This window comes from Arvicanthis niloticus, chromosome 18 (assembly GCF_011762505.2).
Source record: "Arvicanthis niloticus isolate mArvNil1 chromosome 18, mArvNil1.pat.X, whole genome shotgun sequence".
Lineage (NCBI taxonomy): Eukaryota > Metazoa > Chordata > Mammalia > Rodentia > Muridae > Arvicanthis > Arvicanthis niloticus.
This window is the reverse complement of record NC_047675.1, coordinates 31,812,950-31,835,363: the sequence shown is the minus strand read 5'-3', so window position 1 is coordinate 31,835,363 and position 22,414 is coordinate 31,812,950. Positions and strand designations below refer to the sequence as shown.

Below are 22,414 nucleotides of genomic sequence, written 5' to 3'. Positions count from 1 at the left end.
CAGTCAGCACTCCCTAGACCCACACATACAGCTGTGGTGGATGTGTTTGTTCTGTCCTGCTGCAGCACACAGCACCACAGGAAGGAGAGGAGGTTGCCTGGGAGGCTCCTGTTTCCCATGCTTTGTCAGCCCTTGGCTGTAATGAGCACCACCCTTCCTGGCAAACTGTAATCTCTATTACCAGACAGCAGGAAGGCTCTCCGTTAGGCCTGGCTTTCCTGACACAAACCACAGGACAGCCTGCTCACATGTCCACTCTCTTGGGAAACTGTGGGCCTGGGGACCTTCTGGCCCTGACTGGGTGTGGCCTGGTGAGCTGTTCTTTAGGTTCCTGTTCTTTTCATCATATAGATCTTGAGATAAGAGTTCACCGAGTAGCTCAGGCTGTCCCCCAACTCACAATCCTGCCTCACCCTTCTGAGTGCTGGAATTATTTATATGTGTCCTTGCTTCGCTTCGCCTCCCCTCCCCTCCTCTCCTCTCTTCTCTTCTTTCCTTCTATTATTGGATCTGTCTGTCTTTCTCTTTTTCTTTGTGTTACTGTTGTTTTTTTATTAAGGTTCTAAGCTTTGTAACTGCAGTCTTTTTAGAATTGGAGGAAGACACGACAGTCACTTAGTCAGTAGCTGGTGGAATAGTCTGATTTTAGCTAAGCTCCTTTAGACCTGGAGCACGTGAGACATTTTCACAATTACCTGAAGCTTCCATCTACCTAAGTATGTTTTGTGGGTTGTGATATAATATTGTAAGCCTGTGACAGAAAAAGAGTTTGGAGAAGACAGTAGTGAAGGCACACAGCACTGACACAGACTTGCAGGTCTAAGGACATGTGTGACACAGAGATTTTCATCCTCCTCCTTTCTTCCCATGTCAGTTAGTAGAACCATATCTTCTAGTCTTTGCAGACATAAAGGAAAAGAACAGTGAGGTTTGCTGCTGCCCTGGGCAGTGTCTAGTCCAGCACCTGCTGTGTGTTTTCACAAAACTTGTCCGTTGTCATAGGCCCCACCCTACACACCATATCCCACTCCCCACCCTGCACTGCAAGGGTCCCTGCACAGCACCACCAAAGAAGCAATGTCACCTGGGATAAAAGTGTAATTTCTCAAGCACCTTAGATTTTCTGCCTCTCTGGGGTGGGCCCCACACACTCTGGGCAAACTTCCTGGGTGGTTCTGATGCACACAGTGGATGAAGTCACAGACACATAGTAATGTTGTCAGTTAAAGAAACTCTTCCTTCTCCTCCTCCCTCCCCACCAAGCCCAGGAAACCTAAACCCCACCTATGTTTCTTCTGCCCAGCTATTGGCTGCTGGCATCTTTATTCACCAATCAGGGTCACAGGGGCTACATGCAGACTCTAGGTTTTGGGGTCCTGCATTTAGCATTAAAATAGAGAGTAAAAGACAAAACCTCCACAGTAAATACCCGGAGTCCTAGCATTTAGGCAGTACGATAGGCATCATTTTTTAGCTGTGTTATGAGTTCAAGGACAGCCTGGGATATATGAGAAATTGTGTTTAGAGAAGAAAAAGGGCCACTGATATGGATTGGTGGGTAAAGGTGCTTATGCCAAGGCTGAGGAGCTGAGTTTGGTCCCTGAACCCACATGGTGGAGGGAATGAACTGACTCCTCAATGTTTTCCTCTGAATCTGAGGCCCATTGGGACATAGAGGTGTAATTCAAGGGTAGAGCTAGTGTGCATGAGGCTTCGAATTCAGTCCCCAGTGCTCCAACAAAAGACGGAAATGGAGCTGAGGCCCAGGAATTTAAGACACGGTAACTTCATAACTTAGGTCTTGGGATGTAAGCAGAATTGCTTCTTCTTGTTAGAGTATTTTTTGATCTTATGTTTGTGATGTGCATTTGTATATACTGTGTGTGGGATTGTATGTACCCCTTCATGATACATATAAAGGCTAGAGGTTGATACTGGGTGATTTTATTTCTAATTCTGGGGGAGGGGGTACATGTGAGTGCAGGCAGGTACTCAAGGAGCTGCACTCACAGACAGCAATGAGCCGCCTAGTGTGGGTGCTGGGACTTGAACTTGGGTCTTCTGCAAGAACAGTAGGCATTCTTAACCACTGACTCGGCTCTCCAGCCCTATCCACATTTATTTTTAAGACACTGAACCTTTTGACATTTGACAAGACAGTTGACCATTTCAGCTAGGCCGGCCAACCAGTAAATCCCTGTCTCTGTCCCCTGAGCCCTAAGCATTGAGGTTATTTGTACATGCCACTGCACCAGGTTGTTCCATGGGTGCTGGGTTTTCAGACTCAAGTCCTCAAGCATGTCCAGCAGACACCCAGTGAGCCAGCACCCCAGTCTGAGCTATAACAGATGAGAAGAAGAGAATTGTTCTTCTAGTTCTAGTTCTGCTGAGGATTTTTCATATTTGGTGACGGATAAGTGCTTAAAAATATATTCCATAGTAAAATCCAGTGTGAAGTTCAGAATGGCTATATTAATTGTATAGAAATTCACTGAACTATAGATATAGTCTTTGGCTCTGGTTAATTTTGATGTGTTCATTTTATTTAAAAGTTTTTTTTGTTAAATAATAAAGTTTATAAAATTAATTAAAATTAAACATACATGTCTATATATATTTTATACACACACATTAAGTTTACTGATTCTTTTCTTGTGGGCTAGTATGATAACAAAATACAGCTCTCCAAGCAGACTGACCCAGATAATTTAATCTCAAGGACTTCGGTTCCTCAGAAAGCCTCCCTGAACTCAGGTCAGGCCAGATTCCTGCTGTGCAGCCTACATTTTATTGTAGGGTCATTTGAACCCCTGAAGTGTAAGTCTTCAAGTTAAGCCCATGGCTGATACTGTTTCCCCAATGCTTGGCCCAGGACTTGACTGGGTAAATAGGACATTTACAGTTTCTGCCCCTGTGATCCATTTTGCTGATGGACAGAGAGCTGATGTGGACATGTGACTGGGAAGAATGAAGACAGTCTGGAGGCAAGAGTGAGACCTGCTCTACTGGTTTTCAAACTCAGGTTTCTAGTAGGCAAGCCAGACTTGGTGGCGCACACCTTTAGTCCCAGTGCTCGGGAGGCAGAAGCAGGTCGATGCCTGTGAGTTTGAAGCTAGCCTGGTCTGCATAGTAAGTTTCAGGACAGCCAGGACTATGTAGAGAGATCTTGTCTCAGAAAAACAAAACAAAAATGTACTTTTATTTCCTGAGTATTATGTGTGAATACCACATGCATGCCTGGAATCTGAGGAGGCCAGAAGAGGGAGCTGAATGCCCTGGAACTGGCATTGCAGATATTTGTGAACACCCGTGTGGGTGCTGGGAACTGAACCCAGGTTGTCTGCAGGAGGAGCAAGTGCTCTAACCACTAAGCAACCCACTGCTCCAGTTCTATAAAACCTTTTTAATTAAAAGGAAAGTGGGAGCTATTGACAGCTTGGTGGGGAAAGGCTCTTGCCATGCAAGCTTGACGGCCTGAATTCGATCTCTGGAACCCACATAAACTTGAGAGGAGAGAACCAACTCCACAAAGTTGGCCTCCTTATGTACACCAAGACACATACACTACACATATTATATATACACATACATACACGCATACGGATACATGTGCAAACACATACAATAATAACAAATAAAAATTTTTTGTTAATGTATCGCCCTGGATTTATTACACATAATACATGAAAGTGATATCCTTCTTGGGCTCCCTGTCCACCCTACTGTATGAATCATTTACTCTTAGACCTCTCAATAGAGATTGGAAAAATACAGGTGTCCTGAGCCCAGCCTATGAACCCCACTTCCTACGGTGTGTTACTAAGAAACAAAGATCATGTTCTGAGGAGGACTGGGGCAATTCCTGTGGGCCTTGTTAAGAGAGCTGTAGCTAGGTAGAGGCTGACAGTTTGAAACATGTTTACCCTCCAGAAAACCTGAGGTAAAAAGGACCCATGGGGGTTGAGGGTGAACCACAAAATATGAGCTGAGCATGCTGGAGGCCATGCCCCATTTAGAAAGTTCTCAGGTACTGTCTCCTGCTGACAGGAAGCAAGCAGCAGTTTTCATTCAGTAATGCCTCTTTTGACTTCCTGGAAGGAAAGCCAAATAAACTTATATACGCTTGTATTTCAAGACAACTCAAGTCTAACAGAAAGTTGAAGTGTGTTTACAGGAACCTGATTATATCTTAAAACTTCTGCTTTCCATGCTATTAAAACTCCTGGGTTCTATGTTCAAAAACTCTTCTATTGGGCATGCTGAAAATGGGGGTTTGTCTCCCATGTTCCTCCAAACTCACTTCACTTCCCCACCCTGTAGTGATTGTCACAAGCTGAGCAGAACTGCGACTCTCAGTGGGTTTTGTGTCTGATAACCTAATTATCATGTGTCAGCCACATGTGTTTAACAGCCAAATGGCAATTGCCCCTAGAAATTGCAGATGTGGGAGAACATTGGAGAGACTCCACAGGCAGGAGTAATAGCAGCAGGGCCCCTATGCAAAAGCCTGGCCCCTGCCCTGGGAATGCCTTTCCCTGCCCTGACATGTCACCTTGAGCTAGCCAGCTATTGTCCTATTATCCTGCCAGCACCTGTATGAAGCTTCAGTTGTCTGGAGAAGAGCAGGAGATGGAAGGGTGTCCTGACCTGATGTGACACCGACACTGTGACGCCATGTTCTACGGTGCTCCTTGCTGTAGCAGAGAGGCTCAGTATTCTGAGAGTTCAGGCCCGAGACTCCATTATAAATAAATGTTCTGTGGACTTCTTGAGGGTCAGGGTGGTTGGGAGGTAAGTTTGAAGGTAGCCTGGCCTACAGAATATGACCTTATCTCAAGCCCATGCTCCCCCAAAAGAAGAAAACAGCACTTCAAAATAGTAAACACAGACACTATTTGCCTGGAAACTGTGGCACTGGCGAATCTTCAAAGTCATGAGTTGCAGGAAGCCCTTCTGCTGTAGAGTGTGTTGGTCCATCCTCTCCTGTGGTGAAGGTAAAGGCAGTGAACCACTGACATTTGTGCCGAGCCAGGTGACTTACCTGTGCTACCTCAGTTAAGTCAGTCATCTTCCCGAGAAGGTGGGTTGACTCGTTTTACAATTTAATAAAAAAAAAAAAAAAAAAGGCAAAAAGCCAAACCCAAACAAAACTCACATTAGTCGACAGGCTGCCAGTCGTCATTCAGTGTGAAGTGAGAAAAGTTTTGATGACAGAAATTTCTGGTCCCAGTGCTAAAGTTTACCACTAATTGTTAGTTGACACTTTCTGGCAGTTTGGCTGACTGGAGGTCATCCATCATGGGAGACATTGGATTTGTATAGTTAGTTAGTTAGTTAGTTAGTTTCTTTCTTTCTTTCTTTCTTTCTTTCTTTCTTTCTTTCTTTCTTTCTTTCTTTCTTTCTTTCTTTCTTTCTTTCGCCACTCAGAAAGCATGCGTAAACCAAAGTAGCAAACAGCAGGGCCTTGCACATCTGCACACCTAGAGGGCAGTGGGGTACAGTAAGGACCCAGGACAGGGACATCATGGTTTGCCTCAACCCATGCAGCACCTGTGGAACCAGGAGGGTCGTCTGGATGGCTCTTGTGTGCCCAGGAGCACATGCTGTTCAAGATGGTCTTCCATCGGAATCAAGAACTTTTAAGTTGTTCCTCTCAAGACTTCCCTGGATATGATGGCGTCCGGTTCTACCTGTCCGCTCTTTGGTGCTAATAACCATTGCCTCTCTCTGACCACAAAGCTCTCGAACACAGCTGTACCATCTCCAGCGAGCAGCCAGGACAGGGTGAGCACAGGACAGGGTGAGCAGAGGAAGGACCATGGTAGGACAAAGAGCTAAAGGAAAAAATCTGGAAGGGTCTCTGGTCAGAAATCAAAGTCCTATCAGTAGACCGTTAATAGGATTTTGTGTTTTTTCAGTGCCTGGGGATTGACCCTAGAGCATGCTGGGCAAGAGCTGGGCTGACTCCTAGCTAATCCTCTTTTGCTTTGTATTCTAAGACTGGATCTCTATGAATTTCCAGGCTGGAATTGAATTAATAAGCCAGGCAAGTTTATACTTTTAAATTTTATTATTATTATATATGTGTATATAGGGTGTTAGGGTGTGTGTATGAGTGTGTGTGTGTGTGTGTGTATGCAGATGTGCTTGTTCCACAGAGTGCATGTTGGGTAGGTGGTTTAGCAGACTCCCTGGAGTCAGTTCTTCCTACTGTAGAATCTGGCGATTGGGCTGGGCAGTGGTGGCGCACGCCTTTAATCCCAGCACTTGGGAGGCAGAGACAGGTGGATTTCTGAGTTCGAGGCCAGCCTGGTCTACAGAGTGAGTTCCAGGACAGTCAGGACTACACAGAGAAACCCTGTCTCAAAAAACAAAAAACAAAACAAAACAAAAAGAATCTGGCGATTGTATTAAGTCACCAGGCTTGCATAGCAAGCCCCCACTGAGCCATCTCACCAGCCCTAATTCTTTTTAAAAACAAGGCCTTTGGTGTAGTCAAGGCTGACCTCTAACTCATAGTCCCCCTGCCTCTGCCTCTCCCAACTGCTGGAATTACAGGCATATATTATCATGTCTGGTGCCAGGACCTTTATTCTGATTGAGATATAAATCCATTGGAAAAGTTTTTGAGAGAAGTTAACCTGAAAACCATATTAAGTTTTATGTTAGATTTCCGTCACTAGAACAAAATATTTGAGATATATAAAGGAAAGAAAGGGCTTGTGGGGGGTAGTGTCAGACCATAATCCCAGCACTTGGGAGGCAGCAGGCAGGGGGCTCTCTGTGAGTTCAAGGAGAAAGGTTTGCTTTGTTTGAGGTTTTAGCCATTTATCCATGGTGGTGGCTATGTCTTCTCTGGACCCTTGTGATGAGATCAGAAAGGCAGAGAGCAGGCAATAGAACGAGACTGTTCTGTGTGTTGGTTAGAAACAGGCGCTCACTGTGTAGTCTTGGCTGGCCTCAAACTCATGACCCTCCCGTCTCAACCTCCAGTTGCTATGATTACAGGTGTGAGCCATGCCATCCAGCTTAGGAGCAAAGCTGCCTGCTTCCTGGTGGCGGGGAAGCACAGAGAAAGAACAGGGAAATGGTCAGGAACTCAGTAGCCCGTTCAAAGGCATAACCTCCAGTGGCCTTGCTTCTGTCCAAAGGTTTCCTTGCCCAGTAGCACCAAGTGTCAGGGACCAAACCTTTGGTTCATGGCCTTTAGAGAATGTCAGGATGCAAACTGTAATAAAGTTCAAACAGAACTACCCTGACTGTCGTCCTGTGAGAAGACTGAAGGGTGCCAGAGCGATGCAGAGACCAATTAAATGGCTTTGGGGATAGCTGAGTCTGGCCTTGAACTCCTGATCCTCCTGTCTCGTCTTCTAAGAAATGACCGTTGGTATAATCTGAGAAAAACAAAACAGTGACCATCTGATGAGGAAAGTGGCAATCAGAACGGCTTAGATTCCGGGTGCAGCTTGAAGACCAAGCCCACAGGTCTTGCGTGGTTAGATATGAGGGGTGGAGGAACTGGCTCAGCAAAGGGCTTGCCACGAGAACCTGAGCCGGGATTCCCAGCATTCCCTGTACTCACAGAAAGCAAGGCATAGATAGCAGTACATGTCAGAAATCCTGGAACGGGGGAGGCAGACATAGGCGGCTTGCTGACCGGGCAGTGTAACCAAACCCAGTGAGAAACGGTGTCTCAAGAAATAAAGTGGCCTGGTGTGGCAGTACAGCTATAATCTCAGCACTCAGGAGGCAGAGGCAGGAGGATCTCTGGGAGTTGGAAGTCAGCCTTGTGTACAGAGTGAGTTCCAGGCCAGCTGTGCCTCTGTGGACATGCATTATATGACCAGCTCTACACTCACCCCACACTCAAGCATACACACTTGCTACACCACACAGACACAACATCTTTTCAACAGTGCTGTGTGTGAGGTGCCGCCAGTGATGTTTGACCCAGGAAATTTAGATGGGGAAGATTTGAGGAAAGAATTTCCAGGTCCCCGTTTTGAGTTGCACCTCCACCTATTGACTTGGGAGGGAGGGATGCCTGTTGTCTGGCTACTTTCCCATATCCCTTTAAATACCACGTAATCTCCGTGTCTGTGTGTTGGTGTGCACCCAGGATGCCCAGTCTTGACATAAGTCACACACACCCCCCCGCATGCCCTTTGTCCCCACTCTGTTAGGCCCAGGAATGCCCCTGTCAGGCCTCCCTTGGTCCTGGCCATCCTCAGCCCCCACCACACTCTATTGGAAGGACTTACTCTTGGAGTTCAGTGTGTTCTAAGTTTCCTCCCTCGCTTCTAGATCACTTGTTTATATAAGCGACATTCCTAGGTCATCTTCCTTGGAGGGGTGTGTGTGTACCCAATGTTATGTAATTCAGATCTTACTGCCTCCAGCCCACCCCTACCCCAAATGCTGAGATTATAGGCATATCCCACCTTGTCCGGCTTGAGAAAGAAATGTGTGTGGCCGTGGCGCATACCTTTAATCTCAGCACCTGGGAGGCAGAGACAGGCATATCTCTGAGTTCGACGAGGCTAGCCTGGTCTACAGAGTGAGTTCTAGAATAGCCAAAGCTACCTAGAGAAACCTGTCTCAAAGACAGACAAAAGATTGTTCCCCTCCACACACACACAAGGAACTTTGAACTTTTCCTATGGTGCTTTGTTCTAGGAATTGGGAAGAATGTGGTGTGTGAGAAGGCAGCGACATCCGTGGACGCCTTCCGGATGGTGACCGCGTCTCGCTACTACCCACAGCTGATGAGCCTGGTGGGGAACGTGCTCCGCTTCCTGCCTGCTTTCGTACGCATGAAGCAGCTGATTGCGGAGCACTACGTGGGGGCCGTGATGATCTGCGACGCCCGCATCTACTCCGGGAGCCTGCTCAGCCCCAGCTATGGCTGGGTATGTGATGAGCTTATGGGTGGCGGGGGCCTGCACACCATGGGTACCTATATCGTGGACCTGTTGACCCACTTGACTGGCCAGAAAGCCGAGAAGGTGCATGGGCTCCTCAAGACCTTTGTGAGACAGAATGCCACCATCCGTGGCATCCGGCATGTCACCAGTGATGACTTCTGTTTTTTCCAGATGCTCATGGGTGGGGGGGTATGCAGCACAGTGACGCTCAACTTCAACATGCCAGGTGCCTTTGTGCATGAGGTCATGATAGTGGGCTCAGCAGGGCGCCTTGTTGCGCGGGGAGCCGACCTCTATGGGCAGAAGAACTCTGCTGCACAGGAGGAGCTGCTGGTGAGAGACTCGCTGGCTGTGGGTGCAGGGCTCCCTGAGCAGGGTCCCCAGGATGTCCCACTGCTTTACTTGAAAGGTATGGTCTATATGGTTCAGGCCTTGCGTCAGTCCTTCCAGGGGCAGGGGGATCGACGTACCTGGGACCGCACCCCTGTCTCTATGGCTGCCTCATTTGAGGACGGACTGTATATGCAGAGTGTGGTAGACGCCATTAAAAGGTCCAGCCGATCTGGGGAGTGGGAGACTGTGGAGATGCTGACGGAGGAGCCAGATGCCAACCAGAACCTAAGTGAAACACTTCAGCGGAACAACCTGTGAACCTGCACATGAGCTTCCTCCCATGGGGCCAGAGGGACCAGGGAGGGCACTGGGAACTGTGATTGGCTATTGCAGAGACACAGTGTCTTTTGTTTAATAAATCAGCTTGGGCCAGGGTTAGGAGCCAACTGAAGGTGGCCAAGGAAAAAGTCCATCAGCCCATCGTTGACTCCTCAGACTTGCAAGGCAGCAAACGCTCCTGCCGTCATAGCTTAGGCTAGCAGTGTGTGCAGGACAGGGCTGTAGCCTGGCCCCTTGCGGTTCTGCCAGCGAGCAGGACCAGTGAAGGTCAATCTGTGGGCTCTTCCGGCTGAGTTGTGGTCTCACAGGATGAGAAAGCCTAATAAGGAACTAGCTTGGTTGAGTCCTAAGGGGAGATGACAAGAAGCCTGTCTTGGGCCAGGGCGTCTCAGGACTGGAGAGGATGAGAGGTCATCCCTTAGGGATATTCCCCCACCCTCCTATGTGATCAGACCCTTTCAGCCCCCCTTGCAAGCCCTTCCAGGAGAAAAGGAGGCTTCTGTGTTATACATAACTCTAGAGAGGAGGGCCCCTGACTTGGCAGAGAGGAGACAAAGGGGAACTGTAGAACATCTGAGAAATGTCAGTAAATAAGTCAGAAAAAAAGTGACATCATGGTGTGTGGTCGTTTGTTTGGGGCTGGGTTTCTGTAATAATGGAAGGCTTGTTTATGGCTGTAGATCCGTTGTTTCTCTCCTTCATGGGCTTCACAGCAGCTCTGAGCTTATGGCTCAGCTCATGGCTGAATCCCCAAAGCTCTCCAAATACCTGCAGCAGAGAGGATATGAGGCTCCCTATTAGGTTCCTGCCAAACCTGCCATTCCAAGAAGACAGGATGAGAGCCCAGAACTCCTAGCCTGGATGTCATGAAAGGTTCTTTTATTACTATTTTTTTAGATTTATTATTTATTTATGTGTATGTGTGTGTGTCTGTTTGTGTGTGCGCATATGAGTGTAGGTACCCAAAGAGGCCAGAAGATGGCATCAGATTTCCTGGAGCAAGAAATGGATGCTGGGAACTGAACCTTTAACTGCTGAGCCATCTCCAGCCCCGGGGTTCTGTTCTGGAAACTATGGTGTGGCTGGCTCCAGGCGAGCCCTCAGGGGAGGAGCTTAAGGAGGAAGGAGGCTGTGCCACCCTTTGGAACAGGTTTAACTGGCACCACTTGAGTCAGCGGGCAAGTCACCAACTGTGCTTATTAAGTGGCTGTTGCAGACATGGACAGATCAGAGCTGGGTGGGGGCTTGAAGAAGGAAGATTCTGCCCCCTTTGTTTTCCTTGTCAGTCTGCTGGATTGTGAAGTCTCAGTGAAGCCTGTTCTTTCTTCAGTTTTCCTCCTTCTCATCTGGGCTCTTTGCCACAAAGGCCTGGGGAGACCTTCCTCTTCCTCTTGGCCCAGCTTGTAGAGATCATCACCCTGTACCCGTGTACTGTCCTTGATGTCAAATGTCGTTTTTGTGAGGTAAAGTAAGGTTGGAGTGCTGTTGTTACGCTGGTCCTCCAGAGCAAACCAGCCTGGTCTACATAGAGAATTCCAGCTCAGCCAAGGGTTCATAGCAAGAACAAGTCTCAAAACAAAGTCTATGCCCGTTATCTCTGACCAGGAAGAGCAGAGAGGCAAAGTACTAGCTCCTGACCTCACACTGCCCTTATCCCCTTATTACACTGAGGACCTTCTCGCAGACACCTAGACATTAATTGACCTTCTGCCAGGATTCAGCCTGGCCTGAACTACGAAGGCACTGCACAGTGCCCACACTCAGGAAGCTAACAAGACCTCCCGTTGCTATTCCGCTTACGTCAGCTCCAGCTGTCCTTGTATGTCTAACTAATATGCCAAGATCCCACCTAAGTTGAAACTGGACAGGAAGACCAAAGATGAAAAAGCAATTTTTTGTTGGTGGTGTATTTATTTTTGACTGACCCAGAAGTGGTGCATAGGTTTTTAGAGAGGTTTGTGCTTAGACCGGAAGTGGTGCATAGGTTTTAGAGAGGTTTGTGTTCAGACCGGAAGTGGTGCATAGGTTTTAGAGAGGTTTGTGCTCAGAGAATGACTCCCAGTCTCCCAGTGCTGGAGCAGGTGGTAAGTGGACATGACGCACGACTACTTTTATGAAGACACGGGGACTTTGAGGCCACCTCTCAGAGTCTAAATCCAGACCCCTGACAACTTTCCATCTCCCTGGAACAAGAACTTGCAGTCACCGAGGAAGAGGTGAACTGAGCCTTTGTGGCCTAGACGCTTGCCAGGGGTAAGCCAAACTAGTTCCAAACTTGTCCTGCAGCGCCCCCTCCTGGAAGAAGGCAGCAGCTCCCAGGACTATACTTTTAGGTAGAAGTTTCTTCTGAGTTAGCGCTCTCGTCCCTTTGATATATCCCAGCCAGATGAGAAATTCCAAAATACCTATTATGTCTTCGACTTACAAGCAAATCTAGGCTTTTTACTCACCAGTCATGATATCGGCTTCTGGATTAGCGGATTAGCAGATTCCTCCCTCGACAGCTCACTCCTTGTTCTTTGCTTCTTAAGCAACCTCTCGACACTGTCAAGCTGTGAGAGGAGACCACCAATCTGCACTTGGAGGGACGGAGAACTGAGCTGTATTGTATCGGTCATCTCTGAATCTGTGGTCTCAGGCAGTGCCTATTATTGGCTGGATGTACAGTGTCACCTTTGGCCATTCTCCTGCTTGGTGGGCTTTATGTTTTCTAGTCTACATGATGACAGACTTCTAGCAAAAATTTAGTTTTCTCGGTTTTTAAAAACAAGCACTGCACTGAAGCAGATGTGCAGCAAGACATGGGAGGGCAAGGCGATTGTTTTGATGCTATTTTGCAAGGTAACTAAGTAAGATGTGGTTCTCGTTGTAAAGAGACAACATTGCACCCTCAATCTAGGCTTCAGTAGGGCTTGACTCCTTCCCCCCACTTAAGTCTCTTACCTTCCTTAGGCTACAATAGTTTATCGTAGTCAGGACTCTCGCTTGTTCACACTCCTTCATGCCTGTGCAGCCTGAGTCTCTTCTAGCCATGTCTTCTGCTCCCACTACACTGAGAAGCCCTCCTGACCACCTCTTCCACACCCGGACAGCTTTGTCCCAGGGTTACCTCAGGCCAGCAAGGCTCTCCAGAAGTTGTCTTGGCATCACTTCTCCCTAGGGTAAATGGCACTTAACCTATCATCCGTGCTCCTCTGTGAGCATCTAACCCAGCAATGCTTGCCCTGTTGGCTCTGTTGGGGTGACGCTAGGAAAGTGGACCATGTCCATTATGCACCCTGCTAAGACATGCCTACAGGACTGGGCCTCAGGAATTGTTCTCTAAGCATAAACATGAACTATCTTCGTAGTCCTAGATCCCTGACACTCCAGCCCTGGAGCACAGAAAGAAGACATGTTGGGATGTTTGAGTCAAGCCACAACAGACAAGAGTCCCTTGGTCCACAGATGGTGTAGAGCTCTGCATAGCACAGGACCCCCAGAGTTTACCATAAACTCTGTATCTGCAGGCATATACTTCTTCAGTCATAAAATAAGAAAGTCAAACTCAGTGGTCTAGCTCTGAAACATCCCAGATCATGAGGGATCATCTCAGTAGGTGAGATTGTGTCTGCATGGTCCCTGTAGATCGTATCACCTGAAGGAATCATTGTAGGAGGCAGATGGAGAGACAAATGTCCTGATCTTATGGCTTGTCAGTGACCTTGCTGTGGGCCAGAAAGCATCTAGAAAAACTTGCAGTTGGGGGAGCAGCCTGGAATGATGCTAGAAGAGCAGACCATGCCATTCTGCCGTCACCTGCATCATCCCCAACTCCCCATCCAGTGATCATGCTCGGCTAGTATTCCAGAGGCCCTGCATGAAGCGGTGGACTTTAGATGTCTTTAGCTGCTCTGTACCTGCCACCTCTGTATCTTCCTCTACTTTGGCCTCTGTGCCTTGAGTCCTTTGATGGGTGCCCTCACTAGGTATAACCCAATGATGTGTGATGTAGGGGTGCACAGTCTAATGAAGATAGAGAACTCACAGTGACAGTGGGATAAAGATACGCTACAAATGCAGGGTGATGCAGTGCTTCCTGACTTAGCAGAAAGAGGCTGTGTTTGTGTGTGTGGTGTGTATCAAGGTCATACATGTGCTAGCCAGGTAGAAGGATGAAGGAACATAGGCATAGCAGACAGGGAAAACCCCATGTACACAATGAAAGCAAAAAAAAAAAAAAAAAAAAGGCCTGGTTGATCAGGGAATTCCACACAGCCATTAAAGAGTTTCAAAGCAGCTGAGGTAAGAAGAGCAAGATGCTAGAGGGACAATGACATCAAGAGTGCAGGTACTCTGTGACAATGACATCATCAAGACTGCAGGAACTCTATGTGACTATGACATCATCAAGAGTGCAAGAACTCTGTGTGACAGTGACATCATCAAGAGTGCAGGTACTCTGTGACAGTGACATCATCAAGAGTGCAGGTACTCGGGTTAGGGATTTAGCTCAGTGGTAGAGCACTTGCCTAGCAAGCACAAGGCCCTGGGTTCAGTCCTCAGCTCTAAAAAAAAGAGTGTAAGTACTCTGACACTGACATCATTAAGAAGAGTGTAGGTACTCTGACACTGACATCATCGAGAGTGCAGGTACTCTGTGTGCAGCAGGATTATGGCATGAACCTATGAGATCAGAGACCACAGGCAGGGGGAACTTGAGGGTCCTACCCGGAGATGTCTGAGGTCCAGGCCTAGGTGCTGACCCTCTCAATAGAGAAGGTAGAGTCCCCTGTAGGGAACAGGGTCAGTAGTGACCCCAGGATCTTAGCTTGAGACAGGAAGAAATGCATTTAATGTGGAAAACTCTGTGTCGAAGGTTTTGGAGGACCAGTATTCTTGTCTCCAGAAATCGCTCACTCGGCTCTTTCCAGAGAGCTATCCATGGGACCAGAGGCAGCATCCTTCAATGAAAGCCTTATAGCTCCAAAAAGTACATTCATTTACCACCACCCATCACCAGGGACCATCTGTGGGCAAAGTGCAGTCTGGCTGCTCTATGACAATGAGTACACATCAGTTTTAACTAGTATTTTATGTACATGAGTGTTTTGCCTGCATGCTTGTACACTATTGCATGTGCCTGGTGCAGGCAGAGGCTAAAAGAGGGCGTTAGATCCCCCGGACAGGAGTTAGACAGGAATGAGGCCTTGGGAATTAAACCTGGGTCCTCTGAAGGAGAAGCAAGTGTTGTTGGTTTGTTTGTTTTGTTGGGTTTTTTTGTTTGTTTGTTTGTTTTTGAGAGAGCGAGGATTTCTCTGTGTAGTCTTGGCTGTCCTGGAAGTTGCTCTGTAGACCAGGCTGGCCATGAACTTACAGAGATCCACCTGCCTCTGTCTCCTGAGTGCTGGGTTTAAAGGTGTGTACTACCACTTTATTAGCAAATTAGTATTAGCAAATACTCTTAACCAGAGCCATCTCTCTATTCCCTGTCCTTTTTTTCCAACTTTTCAAGAAAGGACTTTTCTGTGCAGCCCTGACAGCTAGGATTTACTCTGTAGACCAGGCTGGCCTCAAACTCAGAAATTCACCTGTTTCTGCCTCTGAGTCCTAGGATTAAAGGTGTGTATCACCAAACCTAGCTCCTTTTCCTGGTTTTTAAAGACAGAGCCTCCTGTAGTATACCCTGGCCTTAAATTTACTATGCTAATGAGGGTGGCCTTTAACTCATTGTCCACCTGTCTCTACCTCCCAAAAGAAAGGGCAAAGGAAGGCCTAAGGCTAGCTCACCTGCTACAGGTATGCAACACCACACCTGCTTAGTAATAAACTTCCAGACAGAAGGAAGCTGAGCTGCCCAGAAGATTATCAGGTCCGAACAAAGCAGAATCCAGGCAAATGGCCTGGAAGTGGTTTCGACCAACTGAGATACCTGGAAAGGACACTCTCCAACCTGTTGTGCTACCTTCAGACTATGCAAGTTCCCATCTTTGTCAGCTGTCACTCATGCTAGGTTGAGCCTTGGTGACGCAACCGTCTTCGCATCATTTCTGTTCCCCTAAGTAACCCGATTAAAACCCATTGTTTCACGAAGTTGGACTTTGGTGGTATATGTACTTCTGGTCTGTCTTGGGCTTCCAACCTGGGGTGAGTAGACATGTACGCTGACACAAGTCTGTGGTAGTGCTCAGGATTCTGTCATTCAAGGTCCCCACTGATCCAAATGACCAGTCATCATCCTCCCTGTCCCCCAACCTCTTTCCCAATGCAGGCATCATATTTGAAGAATCACAGTCTTAAAGGGGGGGGGATGTTTATTGTCAGTGAGTGCAAATTCTCAAGTATAGACATAGACTAAATTCCTTCCCCCACCTGATGGCTTAGACCTGTGGACTTAGGGCCATTGTTTAGGCCTAGGGACATTCTCAATGGGTAGATGGTCACTTGTACTGAGGGGAGAGTGGGGGCACAAGAGGAGCAGCACAGACACTCAACATCTTGTCAATATCCACTTGGGTTGTCTTATCTACCTCAGCCTTGAGGCTGCCACTCACCCTTAGACTAGACAGACCCCCAGGCTCCTCTCCAACCTCCTCTACCAGAGGAGAAAGATTATGGGTCAGTGGCACTAATGGATTAGGGCAAGGCAAAGCAAGGCCTAAGCCCAGCTCACCTGGCATGGGCAGCAAGGTCTGCACCTGCAGCTGTTCCACACCGGTCTCCTCAGGAAGCAGGGCTAACTCCGACTCAGGCTCTACCTCCGGCTCCCTATCCCCATCCCCTGCCTGATTCAGCTCTGGGTTGCAATAATTGATGTATTGGTACAGTGGCCGCAGGCGCTGGGCTTTTCCTGCAAGAACCCAAGGCAGAGCGAAGGCTGGAGCACCAGGCTGTGCTATGCCAGACTCAGAAGACAAAGAAAGAAAGAAAAAAGCCCAGAGATTGCCACTCACGCTCCAACCCCAAGGTCTCAGTGGGTGCAGATGTGCTGGCCACAGCTGGGGGTACAGGAGCCCCTACACTCTTGCGTTTCTTGGCTTTTTTGTGCTGTTTCGATGACAGTGAGGGTTCGCTGTGGCTGCCTTCTGGCTCCTCCTTCTGCAGCAGCAGGCTTGGTGGCAGTTCAGCTTCTACCCTAGGATGGGCATGGTAGCTTGGCCCTGGGAGGGCTGGGGTACCCAAGCCTGGGACAGGAGGCCTGAAAGAGGCAGGCTTCAGTCTTTGGTTCCTATGTCTTGAGCCTAGGGTTTACCCCTGCCTGTCCACTAGCCAATACTAGAGATAGTTAGCTGTCCAGTTTTTTTAGTCAGAGAAGCTCCAAGCCCAATAAAGGCCCAGCATTCATGGTAGTTCAGTCTCCTACAAGACCTAGAAGCCTGAAATCCACACCTCAACCCTGACTGTTCTAGAGAAACCGGAGTTGGGAGTGAGGGGTATTGGCAGAAGACAAGGCTCTCTGCCTTGAAGGAATCGAGATTTAGGAGTCTGCAGGCGTAAGGCCCACCTCCCCAGCCTTTCCCTCCGAAAGCCCTCTCACTTTCTCTTGGGCCCATGAGCTGGCCTCAGGGTAGATGGTGTAGGCTTGGGTCCGCTCTCTTCTCCTGCTTCCACCCCTGGATTGAGTCCTTCCTCTCCCGGGTTTACTCCTTCTTCCTGGAGCTCTGGTTCTAAGCTGTGCCCTACTGGACACTTTTCTTCACCTGGGGTACTGCAGGTCTCGTGTGCTGGCTCCAGACACTCTTCTGTTCCTGGACACTAGAAGATACACATAGGTAATTGGTGGCCAATGGACAGGCAAAGAATTGTGGGGATTAATCATTCAAAGCCCAAAGCTGCTGCAATTGGGGTGCATCTCCCTTGGTTTGAGGTGCCTCTCCAATAACTACATATTGGCCACAAAATATGAAGGGTACCAGCTTAGGCCTCTCTACTTGCAGGGCTTGGCCTGGCAGTTAGAGGGCTGGATCACCTAGAGGCCCACCTCTCCTGCCCTACCCTTCCTCCTGAGCTTTGAAATGCCCAAGTCACCTCAAGGATCTCTGCAACCTGGTCTAACCCTACTGCCGCCCCATTCTGGGCTTCTGGCTGCCTCTTGGCTCCTGCTGAGGCCATGGCTATGAGGAATCAGTGCATCCCTCGACGGTTGTTCGGAGAAGACCGCAGGCCAGGAGCGAGGCTGGACTGGTGCTCAGTGTTGGTAGGGGTGACAGGTTGTGAAGTAAGGATCAAGGATCCTGTTGAGACCCGAGACTTAGACTCGCTCCTCATCTGGAACTACAAACCCCAGAAGGCTTTTCGCCTTAGTCATTTGACCCCTGACCGCAGGAAGCCATTTGTTGCCAAGCAACAGCAACTCCTACCGGCTTGCAACAGTTGGCGGTAAAACTGCTCCAGTGAGAGCCCACGCTGGGGATTTGCGGGGGAGGGGCCGTGAACCCCTCAGGGCAGTGGGCTAGCCGCGGGGCAGTGGTACAAGCTGAGCCTAGGAGACGGGCGGTAGTTGAGGGGTGGGGGTCGGCGATGCGGGGTACCGCGGGGCTGCAGGGCTCGGGTGGAGGGTGGAAGCACCCGACAGGGATTAGAGGAAGGAGTTGCGCAGCGCAACAGGCCCTGGTGCACAGTTGCAGGGCTGCGGTAGGATCATGTGCGAGGGCCCGTCCCGCATCTCTGGACCCATCCCCCCAGACCCTACTCTCTGCCCGGACTACTACCGGCGGCCGGCCTCGGGTAAGTTGCGGGGTGCCGCGGCGGGGCGAGTACCCCGCCCCACCCCTGAGCACGGCTTTCCACCGCGTCTTGCTCCTCAGCCCAAGGACGCCTGGAAGGAAACGCGTTGAAGTTGGACCTGCTGACTTCGGGTCGCGACCCGGACTCCAGTCCTCCTCGTGGCCCTCGCATCAGGCCTGGAGCCCGAGAGATCCTAGAGCGTGGCCAGCGAGGCATAGGGGACGTGCTGCTGCAACTGGGGGGCATCTCCCTTGGTTCAGGGGTCTCTCCTAAGAGTAAGTCCTTGCAGACCGGGCATTGAGACATTTGTAGATCAAAAGCAGAGATTAAAATAGGATGCTTCTTAATCGTCTTTAGCCCATGTACTTTTCTGGGTCTTAGTTTCTCTAGCATAAAAGAAGGGCAAAGTATAATACCTCCTGGGAGGATCAGAGTGCATCCTTCTGCAGAAAGCTTTCACACCTTGATGGACCATTGTTTACTTAGTGCCTACTTTGTGCCAAGCCCTATAGCTGTTAGGAAAACAGGATTTAAACATATGGGAGTCGTCCCAGGGTGGGGTGGTACCCAGGGGAGGCTTCCCCTTCTCTGAGGAGAAGGGAAGGGGGTCATGGGGGAAGGGACTTGACAAGGGCAGGACTGGGAGAAGGAGAGGGGCTCCAATTGGGATATAATGTGAATTTAAAAAATTAAATTTGGGGGAAAAGTATGGGAGCCACAGTTGGAGGCAAGGAACGAGACAGGACATATGTATAATATGCATGGTGATTGATGGTATGCGTCTCCATGAAATGTAGAAGACTGCCAGGAGGATGGCTGTGGAAGGGACTGAGCTGCTGGTGGTGCTGTGTGTATGGTGTCTAACTTCCATGAAGAGGTCTTGGTTGTATTTTTTAAAATGTTTGTGTTTATGATGTTGGAGATCAACCCCAGGGCCTCTCATATACTAGATGTTTCCCTGACTGTCTGAGAGATCTTTCTGCAAAGGGTGGGGTGTGAATCTATATGCGATCCCGTCTGGGTTGCGTGGCCATTTGTAGGGCTGTCCCTAGCAGCATTCCTCGCCCTCCTCCAGGAAAGGATCCAAAAGACCATGAGAAGGAAAACTTGAGGCGGATCAAAGAGATTCAGAGGCGATTCCAAGACCAGGAACGCAGCCGGGAGCAGGGACAGCCTAAGCCTCTGAAGGCACTGTGGCGATCACCCAAGTATGACAATGTGGAGTCCCGCGTCAAGGCCAGGATGAAGGCATCTGTCCCAGGGAGGCAGACATCACCATGTGACCTGGCTAAGGCAGTTATATCTGATGTAATTTACAGGGTGTGTGTGTGTCTGTGTGTGTCTGTCTGTCTATCTGTGTGTGTGTGTGTGTGTGTGTGTGTGTGTTTCACAAAGGCTAAGGCATCTGGGTGGACCTCTGAGGGGCTGATGGATCAGGGCAAGTAAAGATTAGGCTAGAGGAAGAGAACACTCCATACAGACAAACCCCAGTAGAAACAAGCTCTGGGATTAGAGGGAGTGAGGGTAACGACAATGGGCATAGTAGGTATACTTCGATTTGTACAGGGAAAGCAGACGGTTAGAACAGAAAGGCAGCTGGGTACACATCTGAAAGAACTACCTAAGTTACTTATCAACATGTGATATTGGAGACTGAATCCTGGGACACAGCGTATACTAGGTATTCGTTAAATTATAACCCACAACCTTCCTACTACTTCATTCTCAGTTTCTCTGTGTCTCTGTTTCACATAGCCCAAGCTGACCTCAGATTCTTTGACTTTCTGACTCTTCTGTGCCCACCTCCCAAGTCTTGGATTTAAAAAAAAAAAAAAAAAAAGTTTGTGTCTGGGTGCTGCATGTGTATGTCTGTGCATGACAGAGACCAGAAGAGGGTATGCATCTCCTGGAACTGGAGTTACAGAGAGCTGTGAACAGCCATGTGATACTGGGAATGGAATCCACATTCTCTGGCAGAGCATCCAGTGTTTGTAACTGCTGAGCTATCCACCCCACTCTCACCCCCACCCAGGCCCCACCACTTCCACTGACTCTTTGTTTCTAGACAGGGTCTTACTGTGTAGACTAGACTAGCTTCAAACTCATTATGTAGCCCAGGCTGGCTTTGAACTGGCAAAATTCTCCTGCCTTAGCCTCCCGGGTATAGACATAATGGGTTTGGACCACCACTTCCAGCTCATTTCTGTCTGTAGCTTGCTGTTTAGCATCAGGCTGTCCTGAATTCTCTCTTAACCTAGCCTGGCCCCAAACCGTTAGTTACGCCTTCTACCTCAGCCTCCTGAGTCCTAGGACTGTAGGCATGCACCACTATTCCTTGCAACATTTCTTTTTCCTGAGGACAGAGGCGGGCAGCAGTTAGGTTTTGGAGGTAGTTACTATTTCTCTATCCAGGGACCCTGAAAGAGACTCAGGATTGAGAGAAAAGACAAGGTCACATGAGACTGTATTTAGGCTGAACCATCTGTGGCACTGCCAGGGGGTAGGACTGTGTCCAGGAAGCAGATGGATACACAGCTCTGGGTCTCATTGGTGAGCCCAGAGTGTTATTGACAATCCAATTAAGGACAATGGTTATTAGGAAGCAGCCCTTTGTCTTGGGGCCTTGGAGGAGCCCTTAGTAATGTTGGGGTGCTAGAGCTAGAAGGAGGAAAGGGCAGGAGTGAGTGAGGCTGAGGGTAGACAGCAAAGTAGTTGTTTTTTTTAAGGCTGTGAGAGACAAGCATATTTAAATGTTATTGAGAAGTTCCTTCAAGGAGGAGGCCCACAGGATGAGCATAGAGAAGTTCTTAGAGGAGGGAGAGACAGAAAGGGGAATGGTCTTGTGGGTTAGGACCCTGACTTCAACCTTCCTGATCCTTCTGCCGTACCCTACCTTCCAGGAGCTTGGCCCAGCCTCTGTGACAGAACCTGCCCACTTTCTGCGGGCACACTCCCGCTGTGGCCCTGGGCTCCCACCATCCCGTGCCTCCAGTCCTCAGCTTACCCCGCCAGGTCCCAAAGCTAAGGTGAGAGGGTCGGTGGGGACTTGAAGGCCATCTGCCAGGAGTCCTGGGCGCAGAGTAGGTAACAGGTACAGTGCCATGCTATGAGGTCTCCACCATGCTTGCCATGTCTCTGCAGGGACCAGGCCTAGGTGTGGATTTCATTAGTCACAATGCCCGAGCTGCCAAGAGAGCCCCCCGGCGCCATTCCCGCTCCCTGCAGGTCCTCGCACAGGTTCTAGAACAGCAGCGGCAAGCCCAGGAGCACTACAACGCCACACAGAAAGGCCACGTGCCCCATTAGTAAGTAGGTCCTGTGGTCTGATGAGTGCGGTGAGAACCAGTCTGCCTTGGTGTCATCAACCCCTGGGCCTGTGCATTCACAGCTTGTTGGAACGCAGGGACCTATGGCGGAAGGAAGCTGAGGCTCGCCAGCGTAGCCAGCCGGACCCTTCCATGCCCCCTGGCCATACACTCATGCCTGAGAGTCAGCGGCTAGAGACACTGAACAATCTGCTTCAGAGTGAGAACTTGGGTGGGCAAGGGTGGCTGAAAGGGAGCCCACGGGAGAACCATGCATCCCTATCCAATGCTCGCTGTTTCCATGCCCCCTTGTAGGCCAGAGCCAGCTGCTGCGTGAGCTAGTGCTGCTACCTGCTGGGGCAGACTCTCTGAGAGCCCAAGGTCACCGTGCTGAACTGGACCGGAAGTTGGTGCAAATAGAAGAGGCTATCAAGATCTTTTCCCGACCCAAAGTCTTTGTGAAGATGGATTCCTAGCCCTAACCCCCTTTGTGGGTAGATTAACAGGGAGGTCCATGTTGCAGATCAGCACGCAGTGGGGAAGGGCAGACTCGAGCCCTGTCATAGCTCCACAGACAGGAGCATTGGGGTGGGCAGAATATAAAGCACTTTCTAGTTATCAGTGGCTGCGGAGGGGCCACCAGCCCCACAACTTTTTTTGTCAAAATTAAACCTTTTGTATACCATGGCTGTGTTCCATAGGAGCTGTCTTAGAAATGACAAGCTCAGTGGGCCTCCTGCTGCATTCATAGGAAGGTCTCTCCTGTGCCTTCTGTCTTGTGTCCAGGGAAGAAGGCTGACTTACAGG

General features: G+C 49.2%; 3 protein-coding genes across 8 annotated transcripts in view; 2 read left to right on the top strand and 1 right to left on the bottom strand.

The window, feature by feature from the left end:
- Gfod2 (Gfo/Idh/MocA-like oxidoreductase domain containing 2) overlaps nucleotides 1-15,668 on the top strand; it is a 42,448-nt gene extending 26,780 nt beyond the window's left edge. For both annotated transcript variants that reach the window (XM_034522765.2, XM_076915789.1), the window contains one exon: nucleotides 8,677-15,668. In XM_034522765.2, the coding sequence (XP_034378656.1) occupies nucleotides 8,677-9,575 (899 nt within the window). In that variant the 3' untranslated portion in view covers nucleotides 9,576-15,668. The remainder of the gene's footprint in view (nucleotides 1-8,676) is intronic.
- Nucleotides 15,669-15,767: 99 nt separating this feature from the next.
- C18H16orf86 (chromosome 18 C16orf86 homolog) lies at nucleotides 15,768-17,748 on the bottom strand. 3 transcript variants are annotated; one of them, XM_076915792.1, is made up of 4 exons: nucleotides 17,604-17,748; nucleotides 17,113-17,330; nucleotides 16,529-16,773; nucleotides 15,768-16,425 (listed from the first exon to the last, which is right to left on the bottom strand). In XM_076915792.1, exons 1-4 carry the CDS (start codon nucleotides 17,685-17,687, stop codon nucleotides 16,016-16,018), a joined length of 957 nt encoding a protein of 318 aa, XP_076771907.1. In that variant the 5' UTR covers nucleotides 17,688-17,748; the 3' UTR covers nucleotides 15,768-16,015. The 3 variants fall into 3 exon arrangements, with proteins under 3 accessions (XP_076771907.1, XP_034378664.1, XP_034378665.1); XM_034522773.2 differs by having other exon boundaries at nucleotides 15,768-16,452; nucleotides 16,529-16,710; XM_034522774.2 differs by having other exon boundaries at nucleotides 16,529-16,710.
- A 123-nt stretch (nucleotides 17,749-17,871) lies between these two features.
- Nucleotides 17,872-22,292, top strand: Enkd1 (enkurin domain containing 1). Of its 3 annotated transcripts, none has more exons than XM_034522768.2 (8): nucleotides 17,872-17,968; nucleotides 18,197-18,302; nucleotides 18,383-18,577; nucleotides 19,378-19,595; nucleotides 21,203-21,328; nucleotides 21,444-21,607; nucleotides 21,691-21,827; nucleotides 21,923-22,292. In XM_034522768.2, the coding sequence occupies exons 2-8, from the start codon at nucleotides 18,218-18,220 to the stop codon at nucleotides 22,081-22,083; spliced, it is 1,086 nt and encodes a 361-aa protein (XP_034378659.1). In that variant the 5' UTR covers nucleotides 17,872-17,968; nucleotides 18,197-18,217; the 3' UTR covers nucleotides 22,084-22,292. The 3 variants fall into 3 exon arrangements, with proteins under 3 accessions (XP_034378659.1, XP_034378658.1, XP_034378657.1); XM_034522767.2 differs by having other exon boundaries at nucleotides 19,378-19,610; XM_034522766.2 differs by having other exon boundaries at nucleotides 19,378-19,622.
- The last annotated feature ends 122 nt before the right edge of the window (nucleotides 22,293-22,414 follow it).